The sequence below is a fragment of the Protopterus annectens genome, chromosome 14.part0 (genome assembly GCF_019279795.1).
Source record: "Protopterus annectens isolate FY-2018-M chromosome 14.part0, PAN1.0, whole genome shotgun sequence".
Taxonomy (NCBI): Eukaryota; Metazoa; Chordata; order Ceratodontiformes; family Protopteridae; genus Protopterus; species Protopterus annectens.
Window position 1 is genome coordinate 554,473,039 of NC_056748.1, and position 12,269 is coordinate 554,485,307.

General features: G+C 37.1%; 1 protein-coding gene across 1 annotated transcript in view; it reads left to right on the plus strand.

The window, feature by feature from the left end:
* Positions 1-12,269, plus strand: part of LOC122789096 (myosin-4-like) — a 232,205-nt gene that overhangs the window by 127,016 nt on the left and 92,920 nt on the right. Inside the window, exons 17-18 of the mRNA XM_044056296.1 lie at positions 1,490-1,557; positions 10,137-10,224. Coding sequence (XP_043912231.1) covers positions 1,490-1,557; positions 10,137-10,224 — 156 coding nt within the window. The remainder of the gene's footprint in view (positions 1-1,489; positions 1,558-10,136; positions 10,225-12,269) is intronic.

The following is a 12,269-nucleotide window of genomic DNA, read 5'->3' on the forward strand; positions in this document are numbered from 1 at the left end:
CCACACTTTACGGAGATGCCGGTTCCACATGGTCGACCTTTCGAATGTCGATTATATAGTCTCGGCCATATGAATGTCGGCATTCTGAAATGTCGACCATGTGAAGGGAACCCATATATATATATATATATATATATATATATATATATATAAATATATATATATATATATATATATATATATATATATATGTATATATATAAATGTAAAATTGTTCCTCCACCTAATATTTCAAATTTTCTGTAGTCTATGTAAATGGTGTTGGAGGAAATGTTTTATATCTAAAATACAAAATTTTCAAAAAATACCCAGATATTTACTTCATTTTTTGATCCCTTACTCCGAAAATGTATGGTTTGTTGCCAGTCATTGGGGGATTCCTTCAGAAAATTCATGCTAACCCAAATCCTGTTATTTAAGCAACTCTGTAATTTTGTAAGAGCAATATTTAAAACCTGTTCCTGTTTTTGAGACTTTGTTCCTCACTTTATTTTAGGCTTTATCCAGATTTCTTGAGATAATAGGCCGAGAAGTATGCAAACCTCTTTACTGCTGGTGTCAGTGGTTGATCAGTCACACTCTGTCTCACACACACACACACACGCACACACACACACACAGACACACGACTTCTGCTTTCATGCATGCAAGCACACATACACACAGAAACATAAGCACACACGCATGCATATACACACTTTTCTTTCTTTATGTTTTATTTACTTTTACATGAGCTAAACAGCAAAAGTGGTGTTTAGTGAATGAAAAATAATGGCTTGATCAATCTCACTCTCACTTTCATGGATACATACACTCACACACACACACATAAACAAACACACTTTTCTATTTTTTTTCTTTATATTTTACACTCACTAAAAGGCAAAATCGCTGCTTAGCAAGCATAAAATAATGGCGGTCATTAGTTGTCTTTTAGTCTGAACTCCACAGGAGCTTAATACACTGCCGTGAAGTGGCAGACTTGTTTCTCAGCAGGTATTACCTGTACATTAACACCCTGCTGGAAAATGTTTGTTTTCTAATCAGTGTGATGATGTTCAGGTCGTCCATTCTCTAAAGCATCATAGACTGTCTCTGACTAATTTGAAAGCAGCATGCATCTTATAAACAAAGAATAAGGATTGCTTTAATGTTGAAAATCCCAACTGAAAGAATAATTTATTATTTTAGTTGCACAAGGGTTATTCCCAGCAAGAATGTGTTCATTGTAAGCAGGGCTCATGATATTCTGACATGGGTAAACCACTTCACTTAAGCAACATAAAAGGCAGAACTGGATCTTGTTTTAATATGACTTAGTGTGATATATCACAGTACAAACATTCTTGAAATTCTATAAAACATGTCTACAAATTGTAAATTTTTTCAGCCCATTTACCAACAAAAATAATTTTGATATACAGTCACAATGAACACTGTAGGTAAATTTGAATTATGCAGTGTATTTTTTTATCTTGTTTCCAAACAGGTGAAAGTGGAGGCAAGAAGGGTAAGAAGAAGGGTGCTTCCTTCCAGACAGTGTCAGCACTTTTTAGGGTAAGTTTAATATTCTACAACTTCTTTCAAACTACTAAGACACAATATTCCTGGTAAACAACTCAGATGTGTCCTAACATTTTGTGAGGGATAGTGTCTAGCAGTAGTTGATAATATGACACCAGACTGTGCATTTTACCGTCTGAGATGAAATGAGGTGTACCAATAGCAGGAATATAAATCAAATGCTCACTTGACCTGAATCTAAAATTAGGATTGCTGCAATTTTAAAACATTTAAAGATTCATGAAAAAATAATAGTCATTACCAAAATACAAAGTCTGTAGCTCCTAAAGCTGCTGATGTGACATTTAAACAACCAAGAGAAAGATCAGACCTTTTGAATAATTGCAAAGCTAACCCACAAGCTTAGCTTTATCTACAGCAGCTATATTTGGCAGATCTCTGAGGATATGATAGCTTTTCAAAGGAAGATAACGTTTCTGAATAGACCTGCTAAGGGGTTTGTACTTAAAGAGTTTTGATAATAAGAGATGTAAAATAATCAAAACAATGGCTTTCTACCAGAATAGAGTGTTATAATGACGCTAGAGTACCACAGAGTACCCCACTTTGCTGAAAGACAAGAGATGCAAACTTTAAAATGAACCTATATTTCTACAAATGCAATTACTAAAGATGGTTGTGGCAAGATGTATTAGAAGACATGATTGGATAAGCCCCCAACCAAAAAAAATCTACCAGAAAGTGTCAAAGCCCGGATATTGAAGGTTTCTTTTTTAGGAAACTGTCTCTTTGGTTGGCCAAACTCAGGTAAAATTAACTTTAAAAGACAAAAAAGTAAAATTACTGACCGGTACCAGGGTATACACGATTGTACAACAGGTTTAAAGGAAAGACCCTGCTCATAAAAGGTACCTTCACAGCACATCAACATATGCATTGCAACCTTATCCGTATAAATATAATAGAAGTGATTGGAGTTCTTATTCACCATATTCTCCTGATGAGGATATTTTACAATGTAAAAGTTACATTTCAATAATGTATCTACTTTTTTCATTTTTTTTAATGTCCTTTGCCCATGGGGAAAAGGAGACTGTACAGTTTTACCAGACAGTGTTTCTTAGCAAATACTTGATGTTTAATCTGCATTTCTAATTAAAAGTAGTGAAATGGGCACCTAAGTGATTTTGCAGGGAACTGTCATTCTTCAATGTTTTCATTTCAGGCATACTGCCATACATTATATTTGGCAATTAATACAGAATTGTATATGAATATTGACTGTACTAATTGTGCTACAGCTGAAAGCGTTTTAAGTTCTAGAGATTTCATACTTTTTATGTGAACACAGCAGTCCTAATAGCATTCCAACTTTTTGTTTGTATTTCCCACATAAATACTGAATATCAGGAAACACATTTTAACATCAGCCTGGAAATATGCTGAAATACTGATTTTGTCAGCTACATATAAGTTTATTCAGGGAGATGATTTATATTACATTTTTGAAAATATATGCATGTTGTCTTGCTTTCACAGCCTGTCTTTGGTTCCCTCTGTGAGTAGTCAACTTCCAGTTATCCAAAATATCAACTGGTGAATCACAGTTGACCGTGTACACATCTCCCTAAAACAAAATCTGCATGACAATTTACCAATGCTTTTTGCTAAGGTTAACAGTCCAAATGGGCGCTTCACCCCAACTTCTTTACTTATAAGCAATATCTTAACAGTCTCAAAGCTGAACAGAAATGAGAAGCACCATGAAAAAGTGAAAACATTTTCTGCAGTAACTCGGATCTCAGTGTACCATTTAAACAATGAGAATGATGATCCCATGTGCAAAAAATAGGAAACAAGGAGTTGTGGATGCATGCATTTATCACAGAAATGGAATATGGGGGAAAATGACTAGCCAGTTACATGCCAATTCCACATAAGGCAGACCTCTGAGTTCATATATTTTTATTTAAATATTATGATATGATATCACTGCAGCTGGCGTGCCTTCTGTGCGGAGTCTGCATGTCCTCCCTGTGGTCGCATGGGGTTCCTCTGGGTGCTCCGGTTTCCTCCCACATCCTAAAGACTTGCTGTAGGTGGATTGGACACTCTAAATTGGCCCTAGGCATGAGCGCATGTGTGTGCCTTTTGTGGAAGGTTGGGCGCCAGGCTGGCAACTCAACACCATAAAACTCCACTGCCAATCATGAGCGGACAGGTGACCCACTGTGGCGACCCCTAACTGGGAAAAGCCAAAAGAAAAAGAAGAAGATATGATATCACTGCGAAATGTCTTTCAGTTGCTAGGAATTCCTATTCAGTGCAAGTATTCCCCATTTCACTTGGTTGTAGAATTTCTCGAACAGGATGATAATACTCAAGCAGCATAGTTAACAACAGTTATGGAATAAACAATAAGCATCAGATATACAAGAGTTTCTTTCAGCAACATTGCATACATGCATTTTGAACATCTTCCTTTTTTTCCCCCTGGTTTCCAGGAGGGTTATATTTCTGTTATAATTTCCTGAAAGTAGCACAAGTTAATTTAAAAAACAGAATAACTATGGAAAAGTCATGTTGGCATCTTTCTTTGACAAACTTTGATTTACATTTATATGAGAACTATGTAGTTAGTATTGTCCATTATAACAATTATGGATCCCCTATGAAAAGATGAGAGACAACTCATGACTAGAAACTAGATAATCTATATTTGTCAGAAAATGCACCTGCCAAACCTGCTGATGACAACAGCAGAAAGTGCTTTTGCGGGGGCTAAATAACCCTACAATCCCCTTATGTGTGGGACCTTACTGCATACCCCTCTAGTTAAGTATACTACCTATGTTCACAATACTATGGGGAAAATGGAAACATCCTGCAAGGATGAAAAATATTCATATGTACTGTGATTGTCAGTACAGCCTTTTGACCACCGTATTGCCCCCATTGTTCAGAAAGCTTTCTACATGGCCCACCTCATTAGCATGGGTATCTTATCCAGGGACAAGGAGGTCATAACCTCCCTGTATTCTTCCCATATAAGACCCATTATTGAGTACAATGCCTCTTTTGGCATGTACCCTACAAAACACATGCAGCAGCTGGAGAGACCACAGAGATTCCTCACCAGGAGAATACAGGGCCTCGAACATCTACCCTATACAGGTAGGATAAAAGCCCTGTCTCTCTACTCAGTCTCATACAGACTCCTCAGAGGTGACCTCTGTCCGACATACAAAGCTATCTCAGACCCTGCCTTGATGGGCCTGCTGTATATCCGCAAGTCAAGTTCCACTCAAGTAACCCATGCACACGACCTCAGCCTGGTCTGTGACATCAACAGGGCTTGTTGGCAGGACAGATTTGTGTCCCAGAGACTCCTCCTTCTGTGGAATAGACTCCCTCTCCATATCTCATTAACCTTTTTTAAACGAAACCTGGATAATCGAATGGGGAACAGAAAATACACCCCTGAGATTCTACCTGTGTCCCAGCTGGACAGGGGCATTGGATGCTGACTTGTCAGATCATGGGCTAAATTCTTGGCTAGGCTTGTAAGGGCCTCAGGGCCAATAGCCTAGTAACTTCCTATGATCCTATGAACATTCAGAGTCTGCTTTATTCAGTATGCTGGGAATGGGGAAGCTACATTTTTACAAGAAACTTTTTTTGAAATGATCTCCCTATTAATGTTATATTTCTTTATGACTTTGAATGCATTGAAAAACTTTCAAGTTCTAAGCATTGCATGACCTCAGAGGATCACCAAGTTAACACAAACAGCTCTGTCTGGTAATTGCACAGAGAAGCATTTATCAGTCCTGAGCATCTATTAAGTTATCTATGCTAACTGCTAAGGAAAAATACTTCTTTTTACCCTGCAGTTATTTCTGCAACAAGGAAATGAAATATTTGATGTTATATTACTCCCAAAAATGAGCTATCATATTATTTTCAAAACTGAAAATAAAATGTACATTTCTTTTTCATGTTACTGTATTATATGACTATCCCACTGCATGTCCTTCTATTTATTAATTATAACATGCTTATACAAGCCCCTTTCACGCTACATATACTACTGTAATGACTCCTCCAAAGCATATGTTTATGCTATGTCAGCCCACTGTCAATATGCAGCTGCAGCATTCCTTCTTCTATTTTTTTTTTGTTTTTATGTTAATGCTAGTTGTCATTTTTATACAGAACATGACTTACTGCTACTGCAAACAGCTAACAGAGCAATTCTGTACCTTCTGTAAACAACTAAACATCAATTTGCATTCTACCTAAATGTTAATGTTTATGTGTTAGGGGCCCTATAAGAAGAAGAAGAAGACAGTGCAGGTGTGTAAGGTACTAACCATAGTAGCGGAACTTCGAGGAGAGGTCTCTACAACAGTAAAGCTTCTCTCGCTCCTTCTTCCTGTTGAGACCACACATATTTTCTTTACTCTGGTTACCTAATTATGATAATTATCATATACAATTTCACTTTATGCATTATTAAGCCATTTTTGAAAGTTTGCTTCCATAGCTATAATCTGTAATATTCAGTATTTTTTTTAAGAAAACAGCTAATGCTTCGGTAATAGATAATCAGGTTCACAAGGGTTCATGTTGACCATCCACTAATCACAGCTCACAGGTATATGAGTATGAAGACGACACTCAAAGTGATAATGATTATTAAAGCTGAGCATTTTGTTTTTAGTAGCAGTTCATTGGGACGAGTAAGTGAAGTTACTTAATCTTATGGCTGATTAAGTATATATTTTTTTACATTATTGTTCTCTGAATTCAGAAAATAAACTGGGAGGTGGTAAAATAAAAGCAGGGATGAAACTTCCTGTTTACTTATTGCCAGGTTAGTTAATTTTTCTTTTGTAACTGCTGAAAAAAATATTATGAGCAGGAAAGAGTTAAACTAATTGTAATATTTGCAGGTTCTTGTTTTTTTTTTTGTTAGCAAATTATGATTACTTATATATTGTTCTCAACCAAGAGTATTTTATAAATCTTATTTAACATAGTGAATATGTTTTATAAGTAACAGGGAGAACAAAAATGTGAAGCTGCAGCGATATGGGTTATCTAGCTGGGAATAATGCAGTCGAGAGCTAAAGAATGACCCATTAAAGGCTGTTAGGTTATATGGGGAGACAAGTCTATGGTATTTTCAAATGTTTGGAATTAAAAACAATTATTGTTCTGCTTATACAGGTTTCAACGAGTATTCCTACGTAGGCCTTAATTATGAAAACATTTATAAGAATTATATTGATGCTGTTAGAAAACTATAAAAGTGCGTTTACAGATTCTTTAGTTTTTAGAAGTTTAAACATATACGACAGAGTGTAAGTGCAAACACTAGATTATACCGAAGAAGTATGCATACCGTTTCATTTGAAACTAGTTTGCCCTCTGGTATTTATGAAACTAAAACTGCCATACTTAGTAGATAATATTCCTCACTTATAGTAGGCTATCTACAAGTTTGTATACACGGTTAGTAATGGAAGTATCACACAAAGGGAGCTCGAAGGTACATTATTGTGAAGCTTAAAGTTCCACTAGTGGCTGTGGCTCTTTGTGTAGAGAAATAAAGCCCTGACTAGGGCCCACATGACAGGAGTTCATTTAGCAGCTCAAATGCTGGAAAGACCATTAGAGGGAGGGTGGGATTGAGTGGCCGATGCTTGCCCATTCAGAGGAGAGGAAGGCTGCATGGAATACTACACTATTGACTCTGTTGAGGGACTGCAGGAAGCAGCTGTTCTTTCATTGTTGCTATATGCTGCCTGTAAGCCAGGAGGTAATTTTCAAATTTTGCTGTTAAGGTGAATTTCTTCCATTTCTTGAACATACTGTACCTCCTTACATTAATGTGTGAGAGCATGCGTGGGACATCATAGAGTATTAGCATATATGAAAGTCACTGACCACCACAGAAAGGAGTTAGGTACTTGGGAGAGGAGTCACACATATCAATATGGAAAAGAAAGTTTTTATCACTTGACACTGGCCTCCTGGTGTGTGGCAAATGGGCTCATAAGACCCCCTCCCTGCACAAGGTATGAGTGGGACACATGATTCGTGCCCTGTTTGGGAAGCAAATGGGTTTGGATTTTCCCCCTATAGGAGGAACAAACTGGCTGACTGGGTGCAGGAATGGGTACTTGTGCAGGGGATAAAAAGTAAGTAATAGTAGTTGGGATAGTGAGGTCAGAACAGTAGGAGAATGTTATGATGGGACAGAATAGACTAATAGATGATAGGTGAGTTATAATGATGGAATGTGTGAAGTCATAAATTCTGTAAACAGTAAACCAAAAATATAGTATAGTAAATATGTAAAAGAGCTAGCAATTATAGAGAGAAGGTTAAAAACTAAAGACCATTATCATATCTAAAATTAATAGACAGGAGAAAAGTCAGTGGCAATGGTCAGTAGAATACTATGGTACATTGTCGTAGTAGGACTGCAATCTAGGAATGATGAACAAATACATCATACAAGGTTTGATGACATTGTGGCTGGAAATTTTTTCCAGTTTTGGGTACCATTTAGGGAAAATAAACTACGCTGCTTAAAAACACGGAGAAAGGTTATGAAAACTATAAGGTAAGAGGATTGGTGGTCATGTGAGAAGAAACCAGAAAGGTAGGGAATGTTTAATTTGCCAAAGAGAAAAAAAGAGAAGGACATGTTAAGAACTTCAGAGATAATGATGGAAATGATGTCTGGAAGCAAATGTAGACGATATCACAGGGAGAAGAAAGCATGGGGACTAGATTTAGAAACAGATACACGCAAATACTGTTCAAAGACAGGTGTTAAGAAAGTGAAATATGTTATCAAAGGAGATCTTAGAAAACAGTGAGCTTTAAGTTATCATCAGGAAATCCTTCTACGTGGCACACCTCATCACAAAAGGGTTCTCATCCATAAGAAAGGGGTCATTGTTCCCCTCTACTCGACACTCATTAGACCCACTATAGAGTACAATGCCCCTTTTGGAATGTACCTCACAAGACATATGCAGCAGCTGGAAAGGCCACAAAAGTACCTCACAAAGAGGATTACTGGTCTCAAACAGATGCCCTACACTGACCATCTCAAAAAACTCCAGCTTTACTCCGTAGCATATCGCCTACTCCAAGGTGATCTCTGCCTAACATATAAAGCTATGTCAAACCCAGAGCTGTTCGACATGCTGCACCTAAAGAAATCCCAATCGCTCCGAGCTACATGCTCTAGGGACCTAAACCTTGTCACCACAATAAACAGGACATGCTGGAGGGATAGAGTCCTGTCCCAGAGACTTCCCATACTCTGGAACAAGCTACCCATCTATGTCAAGCAAAATTCCTCATTAGCACTCTTCAAGAAAAATCTTGATGAGTGGATGGGAAATAGGAAATACACCCTGGGGATAACTTCTGTGGCTCTGCTTGACAGAGGCACAGGAAAATAACTTTCTTGGGTGGCGTAAGCCAGTGAACCTTGTTGGGCTAGGCTTACTTAGGTCCTTGGGCCGATAGCCTAGTCCATACCTATGAACCTATGAACCTATGTGATAGACTGGGAGAAGGGAAGTGAAGTAGGGGACCTTCACAACATACAGACTAGATCAACTTCTTATTCTCCTTCTGACAGCAAGATAAATATGTTTGCATGTCCAGGTATAAAGAGTGATTCAAGAAAGGCAGGCATTGGTACAAAGTGATGAAAAGCTTGGGTTTGCTGTAAACTGAATGAGGAAAGGCATCTTTAGTGTGATTAACTAGAATATCTGGACATACTTAGGGCACCTCAGACCTGCTCCCATGAGTTTCTTCGTATGTTTCTATATATGTTTTTAAGCAACCGCTAACAATTGTATGTTGGTCAAAGGTCAAAGTATGTACCAATAAACACCAAGTTACCATTTGTGTCTTTTTCATAACTAGTCCACACAATAGCATTTAGAACTGATTCACTATATTTATAATTTTAGGTAATGCAGGTACCATGTTAAGTAAGTTGACTAATATCTGTGGGAGTCCTACTCATTTTAGGTCAGGTACTTTGTGTTTTCATTATTACTGAATTTGGTTTCTGAATCAGATGCGAGCTCTCTAAAAATTATAACACTCGTTTAGCACAGAAATGTGCATTACGTATCGCACCAGTTTCTTCTCTTACTAGACCAGACTACTATTTTCTAATTTTCGGGTATTTTGATTACTAACCTTTCTTCTCATCCATCACTGCTCTCTTTACGGATAATTTGCATGTCATTCATTCATTTCTCTCTGCCATTGGTACTAGTTATCATTCACTTGCAAATAATGTCTTTCCCTTCTTTTTCTTTTGTCCTTGACTGACTATATCCGATGCCTTGATTTACTTTATCTGATGCCTTTCTCTTCCTCTCTACTTGGCATTAAGTACTGTACAACAATTAATTCACATGAGCACATATGTTAATAATTAGAAGAGTGCAAGATATTTCAATAATTACAGAAGAATGCTTTTTGTGGCAATAATAAAGTCTGGGAAGATGCAAAACAATGTGTGAAGTTAAAAAGAACACAAAACTATGTATTTCTCTATACAGGAAAATCTGAACAAGCTGATGACAAACCTAAAAACTACTCATCCTCACTTTGTCCGCTGCATTATTCCAAATGAGACAAAGACACCAGGTAATATTTTTGATATCAATACAGGTTGAATGCTTACAGACTAGGCTTTCATATCTGATACATGATTTCTAGTTGTACAGGATATACAATTATGATTCTTAAAATTGAAACTTACTGAGATCTTTGTAAAACTGCAGTTCAGAATTTCCTTGCATACCATTTAAAATGTGGTGTAAACAATGAAATGCAAAATGTACACTTTATTAGGTAGATTTAGTACCAGATTGTGGGCGTGAAAGGTCTACCTGCCTCAAGCACCAACTTGTAGAGGGCACCTGCTCTTCTAAAAGAAGCCTGACAGCTTACAAGGTGTTAACTGAGCCATCACAACCACTTAACAAAAACCGTCTAAACTGAATATCTCCTGTTTTTGTAAGTAGTTAAATTACTTCCTTTAAAAATAAAGAAAACAGGATGACCATTACAAACTGTCTGCTAAACAAATACAATAGCTTAATCAACAGCTTGTAAGCGAGCAGGGTATACCATGTGGTTGTGTTGAGTGCTGGGCCTTGCTACAGCTCTAAATCCACATTGTGCGCTGTTTACATTCCACAATTGCACATGTCACTGTACTGCTAACCTTAGAATGATCACTGCACATCACTGCACATCATATTATACACATTTCATTTCTTATTCTATTTCTGAAAAGCTATGACTGTTTCAACATATAGACCTAGAAAAGTTGAAGTGCAATAGGTCAAACAACCAAAGGCATTGCAAAAAATGACAATGAAAAATAGTTTCTTTTAGATCTACATTATCAAAAATTGTGATCTATGCTTTGTCAAGTGAAATGTTATATCCACTTAGCCATGTGGTGGGAGGAGATCCATTCAAGTTAAATGCAAGAGTAAGAATTACATTCATAGCTCTCAACCTTCCATCTCCAAAATGAGGAACACTAGCCCTCATAATGTGGAACAAATTGGCAAAATGTGGAACACATACTAATGGATTACTAAAAACTTTAACTAGGAAGGCTATAGGATGGTTAAAATATGCTGGTTTTACTTATAAAGAAGATCATTTAATGAATTAATATGATTCATTTCTATTTACCATGGATTTCACTTTAAAAAATTCCTAACACTGAATGTGTGACAGAGTCTTTCAATATGGAACATTGAGGAACTTTGAGGAACATGAACTTTTTAAGACCCCAAATGAGGTATGTTCCTTGTAATGAGGTACACTTGAGAGGTATGATTACATTAGGTTAGTAGCTTGGCATCTGAAATTGTCTCAGGCTACTATCTACTCCCACTTACCCATGAATCTCTATGAACGAACTTTTACCTGCAGATTGCATCTGCTTTGCATTTAAACCAGGTGCATCTGAAAGATGACTCAGACTGCTTTTCGAATAAAGTATTATCTTGTAGTATTTTTTCTCTCTAAAGTTTACTCATTTGTCTCCAATCTTACCCATTTTGTCTTACTCTAACTTCTGACCTGCCACCCCATGCCATTCAGGTCAGAAAATTCCATTTGTATTCGTTTTTTTGCTCTGCGTTCTGCCTTACACAGTATTCTCTCCATGCCTAAAGACATTTCCTTGCCTCAGCCTTTTCCTGCGACAAATTGTTCTTGTTGCTCTGTAAAATAATGTGCTTGCTAGACATTTAATACTGTTTGCAATTTTTTTCTGGCTAGTATTGCAGTCTACTGTATTGTATTGTCATTATGGGCAATAAATCATTTAAGAAATGTAAGAGTGGTCATAAGATACCACCCTAGGGCATATAATGTGTCCTAGATGAAATGGATCCCCAAGGAAAGGACTCTATCATGCCCCCTCCAGCTATGCCAGCCTAGTACACACCTTCCCATTTCCAGAATCTCAAGTTTCCCATTCTCAGACATATATATTGCTCTTCTAATGAGCCACAAGATATACCATTTTATGGTGATCATTTCACTGTTGTTTGCTTTCATACAGAGCTTGTAGCTTCCCCAAAATACAAGAACTTTCTGCATACAGTCCTGACATCAGCAGTCTGGAACATGAATGGCTATGAAGGCCTATTAACTGTGCTTGC